This window comes from Neolamprologus brichardi, chromosome 19 (genome assembly GCF_056152115.1).
Source record: "Neolamprologus brichardi isolate AB-2024 chromosome 19, ASM5615211v1, whole genome shotgun sequence".
In the NCBI taxonomy this organism is placed as follows: Eukaryota; Metazoa; Chordata; class Actinopteri; order Cichliformes; family Cichlidae; genus Neolamprologus; species Neolamprologus brichardi.
The window spans coordinates 4,398,968-4,416,476 of record NC_142122.1 but is presented as its reverse complement, the minus strand read 5'-3'; the positions used below and the strand labels follow the sequence as shown (position 1 = coordinate 4,416,476).

The 17,509-nt window shown below is 41.0% G+C and overlaps 1 protein-coding gene across 1 annotated transcript; it reads right to left on the bottom strand.

Moving 5' to 3' along the window:
- Window positions 1–4,892: 4,892 nt before the first annotated feature.
- Window positions 4,893–17,509, bottom strand: metap1 (methionyl aminopeptidase 1). The gene is made up of 11 exons (XM_006799342.3): window positions 17,319–17,509; window positions 16,120–16,171; window positions 14,516–14,625; window positions 13,617–13,677; window positions 8,390–8,481; window positions 8,214–8,297; window positions 7,815–7,953; window positions 7,019–7,150; window positions 6,211–6,354; window positions 6,061–6,126; window positions 4,893–5,530 (listed from the first exon to the last, which is right to left on the bottom strand). The coding sequence occupies exons 1-11, from the start codon at window positions 17,433–17,435 to the stop codon at window positions 5,364–5,366; spliced, it is 1,164 nt and encodes a 387-aa protein (XP_006799405.2). The 5' UTR covers window positions 17,436–17,509; the 3' UTR covers window positions 4,893–5,363.

Genomic DNA, 17,509 nt, shown 5'->3' with positions numbered 1-17,509 from the left:
CTCGCAGGGATCATGGGCTCCTACATAACTCACCATATGAAAAACACGATGTCATTTTAATGTCTTTCTTTCAATGAACTGATAGCATTAAATATAATACTTGCAAAAAGCAATTTGCTGAATTCCAGTCCTACTGGGGTCCTACTGCCCAGGGTGTCACATGCAAAAAGTGACTTAAAAACACAGATCATGACTGCAAAGAGACACAAAGATGATACATAAAGGGGTTAAACTGTCACAAGAAGAAACAGGATGACTCGCCCAAGGTTCATCATAACTGTAAAGAGATGTAAAACAACTACAGAGATCCAAAAAAACGTGCAAAACAACCACAAAGAGACAGAGATCACAATGCAAAGGGACAACAAAATGATGCGAAGAAGAAATGCAGAACAGCAGCCAGTTTTTCCTGGTTCAGAATTGGAATTTGTGGATTGACTATTCACATAAGCATGACATGTCCGTGCACAGTGAAAGCAGTGAGACTTTGTTACCTGTGGGCGATCGTGGCTCAAGAGTTGGGAGTTCACCTTGTAATCGGAAGGTTGCCAGTTCGAGCCCCAGCTCGGACAGTCTTGGTCGTTGTGTCGTTGGGCAAGACACTTCGCCTACTGGTGTTGGCCTCGCTTCTGTCAGTCTGCCCCAGGGAAGCTGTGGCTACAACTGCAGCTTGCCTCCACCAGTGTGTGCTTGGGTGGATGACTGGGTGTGTAAAGTGCTTTGGGGTGCCTAGGTGGGGCTAGTAAAAGCCCTATACAAATACAGACCATTTACCTCGCTGGACAGAAATCTGTGCAATTCTACTTCATTTCAGGACATTTGATGAAGAAAATGGCTATGATGGTCACTGAATGAAACCAAATTTAACATTAGGAGCATACAAAATAAGGCCTAGCTCCCTGTTTACTGTGCACGGTTATTAAACAATCTTACAAGTCTTTTTTATTTGAGGAATTCACAGTCAAGACAACGCTTTGATCGGCATCCTCCCCCCGAAGGAACACATACGAACGTATACACAGAGAGAACATTGTGAGAGAGAAAAACAGAGGAATCAAACCCAGATTATTCAGAAGTATTCTTTGATCTCATCTGAATGAATAATAAGGTGATACATGATTCTTGTTTCTTTCTTCTTCTTTTTTTAGAAACAGCACGGACATGGAAGCCTGTTGGAGAAAAGTGTGTTGAAAACACTGCAGATTAACTTGAGACTGTTTAAATGATTGCACAATATCTCTTTCCCCCCCAACATGTGGTTTCGGTTTTCTGTGTAGATTTCACCAGTGGATCAAAAATCTGTCATTCCCCAAATGTTGACTGGAGATTTATTACACATGCACAAGTGTTGTTGGAAACTAAACCAAACACTACTTGAAGCATTTGAATATTCTGATAATGAATGACTTTCAGGAAGAGGTCAGATTTGCACTGTGTGATTCAACAACAAATCAAAACAGTTCCACATAAATGTACCAGCAAACACAAGAGACGCAGCCCGTTATTCTGGTTATTTGTTATTTAGAAAGGAGGCTGTGTGAGAGCTGAAAAATGAGCAACTTTGAAATAATGGGTGTCTCCCAGGGCTCAGTCATGGGCCCACAACTTTTGAATCTGTTTATAAATGATTTTCCTACTGGTGGGAGAGAGGCTTCTCGATTTAAAAAAACAAAACAAAAACCAGCTCCTATTTGAAAGACCAATTTCATAGTTTTTATTTTTAAAAAGGGAGAATTTTTAAGTTCTTAGGCATAATCTAAGATCTTAAATTTAAGCCTCTAAAGAAGATTAATGGAGGAATTAATGCAGGACTGTTAAATTAAATCTGGTTTCTCTGATCTCAGAATGACTTTTACAGCCTTTTTTTTTTATCACTGCAGGTGTGAACCCATTGCAAGGTCTTTAGAACAGGAAATTATGATTATAACAATATGAATTTCACAGTAGTCATTCTTGCAACCACAGTATTTTCTTTTCTCCTGTGTTGTTGAAAAGTCATCGCTCTCAGCACTCGTAGGTGTAAGAGAATTTTTATAGTTCTGTGTAGTTGCAATATCTTGTTTTTACTGTACATTGTATCAACTTTTAAATATTTAATTAGTTTTACTTTTTATACAGTTTACATCATCTAGCTTTCACATTGATATATCAGGTGAGCATCTATAAAAAAACATTTTCCCCCTGGCACTTCTAAAGTATTGATTCTGCGTTGAATCTAAAACGTACATCGTAGCTGCAAACCCTTTTGAAACCCGACATTACACATCAGCACTGACGCAGCTGCACAGGTATAAATACTGAAAATGGAGATGGTCACTTTCTTAGGCTCTACAAAGAGTCAACGCAGAGGTTTAATTAAGTGTTCACAGATACACGTAGTTTGAGTAGATGTCAGTGACAACTTTAACCTTATGACGTCAGAATGTAATTTTTGTTTTCATTAAACTCTGCTCCCGTACGTAGGCGCTCGTGAAACAAAGATGCACATCAAATATTGCTTACATGTCTTTTTCCGAAGTATAGGGTCAGGATTATGACCTATATATTTAGAGGATTAAACTAAGATGGGGGTTCCTCAGGGTTCATCCGTTTGATTGACCTTCTTGGCCTCCGTAAGCCCGACTTCATTCTCGAGTGATGCCCATCAGTAACTAATGTGGCCGTTCAGAAATCGAGTTTTCTGTGTGCTTTTACATTTCCACTCGGGCAAATTAGTTATTTATGTATCCCTCGTCCCAATCTTTCATATTGTATGACAGTATGGGCTCAAACATCACCATCTACACACAATCACACACTTCACACCCTCATGCAATCAGACTGTGAAAATAATGGCTAAAAAGCCTGTCTGATGGGATCACTGTCACATCCTGAATAGATGGAGTCTACTTTGAAAGGTTCAGTAATTTTTCTCCCTCAAAGGCAGAAGGTATATGTGGAATATTCCAGATATATTCAGAGGTATTTGGACATTTAAGCTTTCTCTGTAAAAGGCTGTGAACTGTCAAATATTACTGACTGAAATCAAATTAACAGGAAAAAATCTTTCCAATGAAGGAGAAGGGCTGGCTCAAAGCAAACCAGAGGTGTAGCCATTTTTATTTGCTTTGTTTTTATACAAACGCAGTACTGTCAGGGAAATATCGCCACCTGTGAGGTATGTGCATTTATGGTAATGAGTTGAAATGATGTCACGACCATACCTGGGTGTTTCTCCTGCACAACAGTTGGTTTGCATGCAGTCAAAATCAATAAATCTGTCAGCCTATTAAAGAAAACTATTCATTTTCTTATTTCTGACCATTTGATTAACAAAATGAGCATTACACCTTAGTAAATGATATCCAAATTAAGAGGAATCCTGATGATTTTCCATTTGGCTCTGCTGGAATAATCAGTTTTAAACCAAGCCGCATTTTCTCCATCAAAGAAATTAAAAAGATTAAAGCTCCGTCCCAACTATATCATTCATAGTTGACCGAAACGTGTCAAAAGCCATATTCAAAGACAAATTTGACCTCTTCTATGTTTCTGTGGTGTTGAATTACAACCGTGATGTGTTAGGCATATAGATGAAAGACTAAATTAAAGACCGTGTGCCTTTTTAGCTTGATGGGGTTAATTACTGTGAACCGCACAGGATTTTCTTCACAGCAGACATTTTCACTTATCATGTGGGAAATGCAGAGGTGTAATTAATATAAGAGAAGACTGTCTGAAAGGAGATGGTAGATGAGCAGCGTACACAAAGGATCCATTAGTCATGCTAGATACCTTACAAATGTGCAATTAGCACAAGAAATGCTAAGCGTTTATTCCAGAAACCTTTCAAAGCATCAAACTGCACATAAGAGCAAAACTTGGACGATAAAAGGAAATCACAGTTCCAACTCTTACAAACACAGACACAGTCAAGTTTATGGGACTAAATCCATTTGCAATGAATGAAGTAGAGGAAAATGCACTGAAAAATGATGAAATTGTGTAACACAGGAGTAAACAGAGTCAAAAATCCAAACTTTAATGATCATCACTGCCCTCCTCTGAGTTTAAAAAGGCATTACCCAAACTGTCACTTCCATTAATAAAACGCTGTTAAATTAAGCCACTTTTGGGATTTTCATTTGCAGTCTACCGAAGGACAAACTCACCCACACACAGCTACAGAAGAGTCATTTATTACTCCATTAGAAGAAATACAAAGATGGCAGAGAAACTCTGATCACATTAGTCCTCTGAAAATATAGAAATACCGAATGCTGCTTCTTGCACGAGGAAAATCCCGTCATCGAGATGAATGGTGACTACTGCAGAGTAAAAGGAGAGGGGAGCCACCGATGGAGATAGCTGGCTAGTTTCAAATTCTAGATTCACATTTTAATTTGCTACAACGGGGCTATTGAAAACATGACACACCAAAGGAGTACTTCTCAAAGCAGGGCCAAAAAGTCCAGCACTTTGAGGTTCAGGGTCTTTATCGTCTTTCTGGATAACCGCGCAGATGCTCTTTAGGCTACGTCACAATTCTCCTAGCAACCGTTGCCCATTTCCTCACCGGATGAGCGCTAATAATAGCCACATTCAGGACATAACAATTAGGTTACAGCACTTGTACTGGACACGTCAACAGGTGAATGAGACGGTGACATAGTGTAGTCAGCTAATCAGCCTTGTCTTCCATTAAACAGTAAATCGACTCAATACCAACTGTTTCCTTTAGCTCTCTGGCCGTGAACCTGCCTTAGTTGCCCAACTTGAATTTGATAAGCCTAAATTTTAAGTTGTTGTTGGTGTTCTGTGGGCTCTGTTCCCTCTGCTCTCTAGTATTGCTGGTTCTCCTCACTCCACAACCGGTAAATTTCTATGACATGTGATTAAGTTAGCAGAGGGGGGGGGGGGGGGGGGGGAACAGAAGCAAAGCATGGTGTACTAGTTGAATTTGCCCTGAGCTCCACCCACCACTGACAACAACAACTAGACAGCCTGTGACCGCTCTGGGCATGACAAGACCCAGAGGTGAAAACGAGCCTATCAATCCTGTCCACTAAGCAAAACCAAATCTCATAAATACTTTTATATTTCCTCCAGAGGATACAGTTTTCACTAATAAAGTAATCCACATTTGATATAAGACACATTCAAGTACTTCCATTTACTTTGAGGAACCCATATTTAATTCAGAAAGCCATGAGAGCTGCAGTTACACTGAGCTCCAGGAGCGGTGCCTCATGATTTTTCGATGTGCTGTGTGTGCGAGTGTGTTTGTGTGTGAGCTGCAGAAGTGCTGTGTGTGTGTGTGTGTGTGTGTGTGTGTGTGTGTGTGTGTTTGGTAAAGTCCAGTCCTTGGTGCGTTCCTGTCCGGTCTACATTTGGCTGAGGAAATGAGCGCGTCCGTTCTCTTCCAGACGGCGGGTGAGGATCTCGCAGCCGGTTTCCGTCACCAGCAGGGTGTGTTCGAACTGAGCCGAGCGCTTCCCATCTCTGGTCACCGCCGTCCAGCCGTCTGGCCACGTCTCATCTTGCCAGCCACCTGAGACATTACGCACACGCACACGATTTCTGACTTTGGCTTACACAGCGTCAATTTAGCAAAGTGGACAAAACAAAGCCTCTGAGCTATGCAATGACTCACTGTTTACCTGTGAGATAGTTCAAGGTTTTAAAGTGTAATGACCCATTTTGGAGCCTGACTGGCTTTACACAATTTTACCCTGTAAGAATCGGTTAATAGTCTCAGCTTTGCTCAGTATATGCTCGACTGTGAAGGTGATTTCTGAAGGCAACTCGGTCATTTTGCTTTAAGATGAGCTGATTAGATAAAACAATTTGGCTTTTATTCCTAAAAACCAAGCAAAACACCATTTATGGTGTATTATGAGAACTACACTGCAATAAAGCTGCAAACTGAAACAAGAATCCCGATGTTTAACCTGACATAGTATTCTAGTTTTCGTCGCTTGAACTATGTAGTTTGCAAATTGTCTAATTAAGGCAGTTTTCTAACATATTCATTTGATCTATTTCTGTAAAGATTATTATTCATACAAAGGTTACACTCACCTTCACATATCATGGGCTCAATGGTGAACACATGGCCAGGCTTCATAACACCAACTGCTTTGTTTTCTGGGAAATTAAGGAGAACATAAATCATGCACTTTTGAGTAATTAATGCTAACACATTCGGCGCTAACCGTGGGAGTTACTCACTGGCATAGTGCGGCACATTGGGAGCCGTGTGGAAAAGTCTGTGGATGCCGTGGCCGCAGTAGCTGCGCACCACGGAGAAGCCGTTGGCCTGAGCGTGCTTCTGGATGATGTTACCCAGCTCTCTGTAGCGAATGCCAGGCTTCACTGAGGAAGCAAACGACACCGGGCTTAAGTTTATTTCCTGAACCACACACACTAATGTAACTATTTGACATGGAAAACGATGTTGTTTCTACGTAAATGTTTCAAAATGTAAAGTATTTTCATATTTCAGGTTCACAAAGGTAATCTTGTGTTTGCCTTCAGCAGTCAATTGAATATCTTTGACTATCAACTGGACAAAACAAGACCTCTGAACAGGCTGTGGGAAAAGAGGATCTGCTTTTATTTTTATTGCGCAGACCAGAAAATAAAAATGTGATTAGCAGATAATCTTCCATAATGCATGATGTTCCTCAGCAGATGATGCATCCCAGTTGCCACGCACATGTAGATAATCAGAATTTGCAATATCCTGGCCACTTTAAGGATGCAGGATGCAGTTCACAACCTGATGAGTCACTGAGGAATGACCCATCAATTTCGACTTGCTCTGAAATGTAAGTGCTCTCTGGTGGCCGAACTCTGCTAATTCTTGTTATTCAATGACCTCAATTATCGATACCAATAATGCTAATAAGCTAATACCGGCTGATTTAGCCAAAGCTGTGTCTTTGATTAAACAAGGGTAGATAACATAACATCCATCACATCAACACAAAACACCACCATCACTGTAAAGTGTTAGAAAGACAGAAAGCGAGCCTACCAGAGTCAATGGCTTGCATAAGGCATTCGTACGTAGTCTGAACCAGTTTCTTTGCTCCTTCGTCCACCTCTCCAACAAAGAAGGTTTCGTTGAGGTCGCCATGGAAACCATTGTGGTACACAGTGATGTCCACTGCGTCAGTGTGGGAAGACAAATATGTCAGGACCGTTGTATCAGATGACAAACCGAATTCTTTTATGTTTAACACAAAGGGAGCAATATTACGAATGACCTGCCAAGAGCAGTTAATAACAGGCGCTAGCAAGTTTTCAGAAAACACGTATCCATTTGCAAGGCAATACAAAATATCCTTTTATTAAAAAATTGCTGATAAAATTGGAAGTGCCAGTTTGCAAACTGGGACTTTTCCCCACTTGAGGAAAAATATAGACAGCAGAGAATCTGACTGGCAAAGCCCCACTGGTAGAGGTTAATGAAACTATTTGTCTTGTCGGGCCACGCAGCGAGAGATGAGTTGTTGGCAAGTACTCCATCAGACGCTCTGAGGGGAGTGGCGGATAGAAGACGTCGCCTTAGCAGAAATATTCATAAAGAGGCTAAAATTGGCCAAACTCCTGCTGATACCATTTCGGGATCTCGGTACAATCATTTGTCATCCCAATTCCCCTTCCACCCCCCTCACCTCAAACATTCACCAGTATACAAACTCAAGCATTCACAGGACTTTGCTAGACATTGGGAATATGAATACATTTTTAAACACTGTAGTATTAAAGCACACGATGGCAGTAAACCAGGAACAGACATGAGAAGACATGTGAGGCAGTGAACGCACCATTGAGGATATCTCCTTCTTGCAGGGGTCTTCTGTCTGGGATGCCATGGCAGATGACTTCGTTAACAGACGTGCAGCAGGATTTGGGAAAATTGTAGTAGTTGAGAGGGGAGGGGTAGCAGTTCCTTGCTAAACAGGCCTGTCGGGACAAACTGTTTATGTTACAGAGATGGCAGCAGCGCAACAACAGAGTACAAATGTAAATGTATGACAAATATTGAAGATCAACAATCCATTTTAAACGAGTTCATTTGATATATTTAACAGTTCAAACCTAAGTGCTTACGTTGCTTACATGCCTGCCGCTGACATGTGGATGAACTATAATGAGCCATAATGCGAGTTTGTGTTTAGTGGATCCAAAAATGAGGCATTGTGTCTCGTTTCAAAACAACGCACCAGATGTACGGCGTGGTCAATTTCTTCTGTTGTAACGCCTGGTTTCACCATCACGGCTGCAATGTCCAGAACTTCTCTTGCCAGCTGCAAATAGCCCACATGTCAAAATCGCACTGCAATAAAAGGTAAGCTAGAAATGCACGCCTCGAAAGCAGACGGTCAATACTGATTGCTACCTTGCATACAACTCTCATGCCCTCAATGTCCTCGGGGTAAAGAGTCTTGATCTGTGACGTCCCCTTCAAGAACTGCTCGGACTCGGACATCCCTGCGGGACGGAAACAAGGACAGACAACTGGCATCACTCACACGTCAATACTCAGTGAAACTGATGAGCTCATTCAGCCAGGATCTTGCAATAGCAGCTGCTGTCAGTCTATCAATTTCCAGACTGTCACTGCTGAATTTACATTCTCCTGATTGATTTTGTTTTTCCATCACAAGTGACAACTAAATAAATCATCTGTTACTGAGAAGGCACAGGGCATTGTCATTCATACTATAATTTTAACAGTTACACTGTAATTGGTGCAACTGTAACTATTACCCCATGCAAGAATATAGATACTTAAATAAAGGCAATCATGTTAATCCATACTGTCCTATGAGCTTTACCTTCAGTTGTCTCTGACTCCTCGCAGCTTCAACAAGTTACAGTACACAATTAATCCACCTCTAGACCATCAGAAAACAGTGATTTAGTTTCAGTAAAACCACTGTGTAAGAACAGGGAACATCTGGAAAAACAAATAAACACTACTCTCTATAGCAGAAGGCAAATCTACTCTCAGAAAGCCATGGCTAAAGTCTAAGCCCAGCGAGTGCTCTCATGAGTAAAGTTTAATCACTGCAAAGAGGTATTACTTGTTTTAGGACATGAACGTTGTTTTTGATATATCAGAGGAATAGAACTACTGATGCCACCTGGTTTAGTTTTGGTACTTTTAATGTGAAATTCTTGTGATGTTTAATTTTTTACTGCTTACACAGCTACAGTCTGTGCAGAGGAGCTGCAAAGTATAAGTCTGAAAAATAAACTCACCTCAGGTATGATCATGAGGACCGATAGTATATTTAAATCCACTACAAAACCAAACCATCTTTCTCACAATATCAACAAAAATCACAAGTGTAAAAGTAGAATTGCAGTCTGTCTATTAGTTTGCACTGGTGTTCCTAATAAAGTGTCCTGAGTGCATATCAAGCTGAACTGTTTTGATATTTTGCCAGCTTCAGCCCTAAACATCTAACAAGCATGTCTTGTGCTGCTATGAATAACTAGCCACTCCTATAAAGACTACACTACAGCTTCAGCACCTGAGCAGAGGCAGGCTATAATGACACTCACACAGTCGGCTCAGAAGAACAAAGCTCGGCAGCTTCTGTTATATGGAGAACAACAAAAGTGCAGGTCTCAGTGCAGCAGGTCAGCTTGGTAACGACCGGTCCAACAAGAGCCCAACATTTTTATCGGACTGCAAAATGCATACAAATATCTGTTGGTCAAAGCACCCGTGTCATCAATAATTCGCTGGTCCATAATTTATTAACTCGACCAGATGAATGCTGGATGAACGTGAACAGTTGCCTAGCAACACAGACATGAGACAGATTAGTGTTTGAATCAAATGCTGATGTCCCTTTGACCTGAAGAGGCCACAGTGTGACAATGGAAATCAATTGGACTTACTAACGCTTTGATACACCTGTTCTGAGAAGAAGCGAAGTATGAGAAAAGGACCGTGTGTACATTATGTTTTCATAATGAAAATCACTGCTGAGAATGCTTGTGTTCAGCCCTGAAGCGGGACCGAGCCTCAACTAATGAGAGGCCTATATCAGGCATTTTTCGGCCTTTTCCTTTGGGATGTGCAGCTAGTTGATGTGTGCCGGCTGATTTGAAGATGCTCACAGTCCACATTTGACTTATTAAAGAATCGCTATTTACCAGTAATAATTTGAATCCATTGAAACACTGTCCTGAATCAATTGTACTTCACTCCCCGAATTGGCACCACAGGAGAATGAAAGGAGACTGTAACCATGACTACCTGAGTGTGGATCTATGCAGTCAGAAGACACGGATGCAGAGGTTGCCATGGCTGCAAAAAAAGAATGACTTGCCCAGAGAAATAAATGTAAAATAAGGCAGGTTAGAGTAATCTCAGCTTGTGATAATTTACATAAAAGAAACAAACTGGTGATAAAAAAACACAGCGTGACAGCAGAGCTGTCAGCGGGTTGACGTTTCCCTGCAATAAATCCAACACCAACGAGGGAGAGAGATCACCGTGAGATATTACAGGGACATTAGAAAGAAGACTATTCAAGTCCGGTTTGAAACACCAGCTTAGAAATAAAAGGCATCAGTACAGATGTGCCTACATGATATTCACTGATTTCAAAGTGCAAACTGTGAAATTAGATCCATATACTGTATGCAGCAGCTTTAAAACGAGCTGCATTAAGCACAATACTTTGCCCATGTAGATACATTTAAATCCAGATTTACTGATTGATCTTGACAAGATCATAACAAGAAATATCAGGTTGTGGATTTAAAAACAGTCCAGTGAGCGCTGTGGGAGAAGAAACGATTAATCTATCGGTGAATGTTTAAAGGTTTAGTCCACACTTTTTCAGCATCCCCAAGGAGTGACTACTGAGCAACACAGCAAATCATGATGAGCTGCTCCTCTGTTCCACCCCACTCATAAAATCCTGATGAAGTCAGTATGTTGGAAAGGCTAAACAACACCATCAGCTAAAAATAAGGTTAGAGTCTGGAGATGGACTTTAGGAAATGGTTTAGGAATCAGACTTACACCAACAAGGAAAATCTTTTAAAGAGCAAGGACAGAAGCAATACAGAATGAGAGTATAGCCATTGTATCTCAGGCTGATACTCACTGAGTCAACTCAACTCCACGTGTAACTGCAGGATTACATATTTCTTGTCAGCGAGTAGGGTCTACTTGTGAGTAACATGAATTTCATTATTAGAAGTTGAAAATGATGGTCAAATCAAATGGTCTGTGCCCAACCACATCTGTACAATAAGGTTACTAAGTAGCTACAGCATGCAATGTAAAATGTGTTCTGCCCATGATGTAAGAAAAAGAACATAGAGGCTCATATGTGAATTTCTCCTTTGAGTGGACTTGAAAAGGGCAGGGCAGGAATAGCTCAGTAGGTAGAGTGGTGGCCCCATGATCGGAAGGTCGGTGGTTCAAATCCACTGAACGGCTACCTTGCGGTACCCCTGAGCAAGGTACTGTCCCTACACACTGCTCCCCAGGCGCCCAATGGCTGCAATAAAGTATACAATAAAGCAGTGGTTCCCAAACTTTTTTTGCTGGGCCCCCCTTGTTTTACAAGAAAAATGTTCGCGCCCCCCCTCACGAACACATCCTCCAACCACACACACCCATATTTTGCTCCATTGCGGTTTATTTCACACCTCAAACATTTAGTAAACAATTAAGCAAATACAAGTAATCTGCAATAAATGACAGGTAGTAAGAAAATATACTAACTCTTTTACGCTACATCCACACCTACACGGGTATTTTTGAAAACGCAGCTGTTTCGTCCACACGTAAACGGCGTTTCGAATCACCGAGAACGGAGATTTTTTAAAACTCCTTTTTTGCGTTTAAGTGTGGACGAGGAATACAGAGTTCATCACGCAACGTCAAAGGTATGTGCCTTTTTTCACGTCACGCTGTACGCCACGTTATTGTTTACATGAGATGAATTGCAGAATGGCAGATAGAGAGAAAATACTGTTAATCTGACTATCTGCAGGTTTTACACGCTTACATATACACGCAATTACTGTCCCTCCATTTACAAAGGCAGAGGCATCATAGTGTAATTATTTTACATGTAGTTGGGTTTTTTTCCTGTGTAATAATATTCAACATTGCTATCAATACATTTTTCAAAAAATCCCTCTGCAAAATGGGTTCAAAAACATAAACAACTGTTGGATGCTGTTTGTCCGGAATTTGAACCGGGGAAACAAATCGTGGCAGGATCAGCCTGATGTTATTTGTATCCCACTGTAACTTTACTGTATAAAGAGCTAACATCTCCAAAATGTCAGGAGTAGTTAGTCATTACAACAAGTGTTTGTGAACTAAAAATCAAGAATGTGGGATACTGTTTGTCCGTGATTTAAACAGCCCAGCGCTGCTCCCGACGAAGGGAAAACCAATCTGCAGGGGAGACTTACCTCGGCACTTGTGCAGGTGAAGCCAAAGGGAAGATTTGCTTCATCATATTTTCTAGTCTTTGGCTTAGAATGAAGTTGGTTTGGAAACATATTCAGCTATGCTTCATCTCCTGCTTTGCGTTTGTGTGGGCACCCGTGCTAGCAGTGTCCAAGCATTGTTTTGGGTTTTTTGTTTTTTTTTTCCCCTTTCATGCCGCGCCCCCCCTGCAATGGCTCTGCGCCCCCCCCTAGGGGGCGGGCCCCACACTTTGGGAAGGTCTGCAATAAAGTATACATTCATTCATTCTAAAGACTAGAAACAAGCAAACACAATCCTGGACAAACAGTGAGCACACATCTAATTCTGCATCTGAATATAAACCATGTGATATTAATTCTAATGCATGAGCTCAACTGTAAACTGGTTGTTGTGGCTGAATGCGGCACAGTTGCCTCACCATATTAAATATGCCCACTTAAGCAAAATTAAAAAAGAACTGGCGACAAAGATCTCGATAAACTGCTGAATTTCAATTATAGCACAAAACTTGCTGATGTGGCTCTTCATTATGTGCCTGTTCAGACTGTCCTCGGTGTGTACAGATCTTTAGCTGACAGCACAAGACGTATCAGCTTATCTGTGCATTCATGCAAAAATGGCAGAACATGCATGCATGGATGAGTGCATTGTTCAGACACAGACAGAGACGGGCCTTCAACAGGTAGCTCTCAATGCTCATGCATGCGTTACTAAATCTGTGCCATTAGTTTCTAACTCATTTATTGTGGTAATAATGAATGTGGTCTGGACTTTTTCCCCCACTTGGCTGATGTCAACAAATACTTACAAAATGACATATTAGCAACTTATTTGCCACTAAAATACCAATGAACCCATCAGTTATGCAGGTCAAAGTCAGGTTAAATACTGTAATATTTTCATTTTATACCAAGACTCCACAGCTTATGCTCATCATGTTCCCATGCCCCAATTGAGCTAGGGTTGATTTCTGATTTATCAAAAGTATGACAGCCCTGAATGAATCCTCTTACTTGTACACAGTACCTCTGATGAACTGCACTTCCCTGCACAGTGTGACATGCAAAAAGGATTTACAGCTTAAATAAATAAATAAATGAATAAATAAAAAGATCACTTCTGCTGGAACAGAAAGAGATCGGGTTACCTCTGGGATGATCAGCATAGTCAGGTCTTTGGATGTCACCTGGCACAGGTCTCATGGGAGTCTACAGAGAAGGCCAGAAGAAAGACAGACAGGTTAACTCAGAGTGTCAGTGTTTATATAAGAGATTTCTTGAAGCAAGTAACAAAATGTAACATTTCCTGTTAGTGTCTGTGTTTGATTTCCATTCATTTGAATAAGGTAAATACCATAAGATGCTTCATATCTTTATGCTTGAGCTTGTACCCGTTTCGTGCTGTGTTATAAATCCAATGCACCCCACCACCACCCTTTTTTTTGATGCACCGTTCTGACATTTGAATCAGATATTAGTCTGATCCCGATTCAAAAAGCTGGACCGGATATCAGTGTCAACGTACTGATGTATTCAGTTTAATTCTGGCTTTATGTGCATTTACTACACCTTGCATCAGTAGCAGTGGTACCAGGAGAACTAACACATCTCACGGGAAGCTAACAGCAAAGGATCAGCAGTGTCTAGATTCTCAGATGTCCTAATCCAACAGCTTTTGTCTGTATGTTGGCAATCGTTTTTCACACAAACTGCAGCCAAGTGAGATGACACGACTGAAAAGTTCAGATGATGCTTTTCCTGTTGGCTTCTTTTATTCCCCTGATCTGTTCCAATCTGTGAAATACTTGTTGGGATGATTTTATTACATGTAGATAACTCAATGTCATTTCACTTCACCTTTTATGTACACCTAGTTTATCTTGTCAGCAAGACAACTTTACACGCAATAACCATAAACTAGGCTTAGTAGTGTACTGAAGCTGGGCTAGCCATACCATGTCCAGTTTGTTTGGCTAGTGCAGGTTAATGCAGCCCTAGATAGTGGAGTGTAGCTGTTCTGACTGCCCTTTAATTTTTCATTACTTACCAGAGGGTAGTGAGGGCGTAGTTTTCCTGTGTAGCGGTACCCTGGCCATGGGTCTGTGTTGATCTCCTTCTCCACACAGTTCTTAGATTCATTTTGGTTCTTCTCTTCCTCTAAAATACAAAAGAATATACAACATACACATAAAACAACTCACAGGGTGTCTAAATCATCTGGCACAAAGTACTGAAAGAAGTTTCACCAACTCGTGACTCTAAAAGGACACGTATATATGTAAGGGGTGCCACCTCTCAGCTTTCTGAGCTGCCATTTGATTGGCAGAGGAGTCTTAAAAGGAAGCTGTGAATGATTTTGATCTGTGGTAATGGATATGTGTTGCCTTAGGCTACGTCCACACTAGCCCGGATAGATTTGAAAACGGCGTTTTCGTCTAAAAACGCTCTGCGTCCACACTAGTGTTTTCAGTCGTTTTCACAGAGTTGTGCGTTCACACTGAAACGACCGAAATCGCTTACGTTCCAGTCCTGCGCATGCGTAAAAGCGAGTGAGAATTAAAGAATTTGAAGAAAAGCTATCAGGAGCATGTACAAACTTATATTAATCTTTTTTAGGGCTGTCAAAATTGAGAGCAATCAAAACAACTGCTGTGCAATGCACTCCGCCATCTTTGTTTAATTGGTCACATGACTGCATCACATGACTAAAATGTCATCGTTTTAGAACGTCTGAGTTTATGAGCGTCCACACTGCGACGGGACAGCTCAGTTTTGAAATGTATGCGTTTTCAAAACGCTGCGTTTTTCCTTGAGGAAAACGCCGTCTCAGTGTGGACGGGAGGCCAAAACGGAGAGAAAACACATTAGTGTGGACGTAGCCTTAGAGTTGGGTCATCTTGCCATGCAGGTGTTTCTTTTGACAGTCACGCTTCACTGTGGTTACGAGTTTAAAGAATGAATTTGCTGAGACTAAGATTTCATGTACGTGGGAAAATTAGCGATGCAGCGGGTATAATCGGCATTTTTTTTATTTTAGTTTTTTTTGGTTCAGACCTGTTTCAAATTATGGTTATCAAATAGTGGTTTTTATTTTGTGTTGACATTTTCTGGTTTTTGCAGTCACTAATTTGACCTTGTCCCACTGTCCTTTTTGATTTCCTTGTAGCTTTTGTTTAAGTAGTAGTTACTGCATCTTGTAAGGACTAAATAACTTTAGAAAACCTTATTAGTTTGTTTTGTGACACTTCCTTGTTTCAATCCACAGTATGTAATGTATAGCTCTAAATTCTTAACAGTACTCGTTCGTAGTGTGTGTACCCATGTCTGCACTGACTGCAGTGTTTTCAAAGTTATGGTGTGATCACTTGCAGTGCAGTGATATATTTGCACTTTTCGGTTTTCCGGGTTTAGTTGCAGCTGGGATATTACAGGAGTATATTTGAATGTAGTTAGTATAGTCTGTTATTATTATAAATGTGTTTCTTTTTGTTAGTCTCATTTTATGATTGTAGTGTTACTTCCTACATGTAGGTTTTACACAGTCAACCTGTCCTTCTGTATTAATAACATGCACATAAATACAATGCTGCTTGTTCATATAAGCTAAGCATCATGATAGCACAGTGGTAGACAGTGCCCAATTGCACCTACTTGCTTTTTTGTGCAGCAACTTGTGAGATGCCCAGCTTCCTTTAAAACATTCCTGCAAAGAAAAATTATTGTTATTACTGATACAGCACAAATTTTTCAGTGAAGTCCATATCAACAATATGTAACATTCACACGTGATCACAACCACATAACCCAATTATAGTCAGCTACAACTCGAATTTGGGTTACTTTACTTTGAGAAATAGCAGAAAAAGGATGGCCTGCTGCCATCGATAAAGGTCATCTTATTCGCTGATTTGCAAACAGAAACCATCAAGGCTTATAAATCAGCGTGGACAGTTAATGGCACGGAGTGGAAAGCCGAGTCTGGCAGCAGAACCAAAACTGCACTCACAGCAGAGACCTTTAGGGTCAAATACCTTTGCACTACAAGATCGTGTTGCTTGACAGTGTTTATTACTAACTATTTATCAAGCTTTTAAAAGAAATCTGAAGAGATTTTACTCAAAATTCTACTGATCATTCTAATCCAGTGTCTGCAGCTACAAAGGAAATATCCACGTGGTATAACTGGTAATTAAAACACAAGTGGCGTACCAATGTGCTTGTCACTACTTTAAGCTGCCAAACTTCTGAAATAAATGTGTTTGCATACTACATGTAGCTCTTCTGATTTCCAGCCAAGTAGGACACCCAACGCATAAACACTCCATCTTTAAAATGACACATTTCCTACAGATGTTTGGTCTCGTGGGAACCAAAGAACCAGGATGATCTGTCGGGCTAGAGTTGCGTGACATATCACTTTACAACTCAAATGCAAGTGTGTGCAACATACTGCATCACTTTATGTGATTCCCACACAATAAATATGACTTCATAAACAGTTTTACGTTAGACAACTTCACACCAACTGGCCACAGCTATTATTTTGACCAGGGTCGTTACATGACTCATTTTAGCCATAAGTTAGCTAGCTAAGCGTTTACCCTCGGCCTGGTGGTTAGCAGATAGCACCAGTTACAATCACTGGTTGCATTATTTATCGCCACCAGTCTGTGTGCCACTATACAACTAATTAGCATCCGCAACGTTCACAAAAAGTTGCGCTTTACCAATAGATTCACGTACAGACAGCTACCTAGCTTGTCAGTTAGCAACCTCGTGATAAAACAGAGGGCCCCGGCACGCGGCACCAGCTCACATTTAAAGCAGACAAACCGGGAAAGCAGAAGTACCTGCGAGCAGAAATAGGAACCTTGAATACCAAGCTTGATACATGTGGGGCACTGAAGTTTGGCGTCCTTACTGCAGCCCTCTGTCTCACACTCCCTTCTAGCCTCGGTGCTCGCCATGCCTGCTCCGTCTGCACAAGGGGTGGAGTCGACGACAAGCAGCCAGCCGGCGCAGCCAGCCAGTGGCAGCTGCA

Bases quoted from the DNA above. Each gene is read 5' to 3' on its own strand.
- metap1 (XM_006799342.3), bottom strand. From the start codon at position 17,435: ATGGCGAGCACCGAGGCTAGAAGGGAGTGTGAGACAGAGGGCTGCAGT. The intron at 7,954-8,213 runs GTGCGTTGTTTT...TTGTCCCGACAG, and splicing joins TTGACCACGCCGTACATCTG to GCCTGTTTAGCAAGGAACTG. The intron at 7,151-7,814 runs GTGCGTTCACTG...ACACTGACGCAG, and splicing joins AGAAGGAGATATCCTCAATG to TGGACATCACTGTGTACCAC.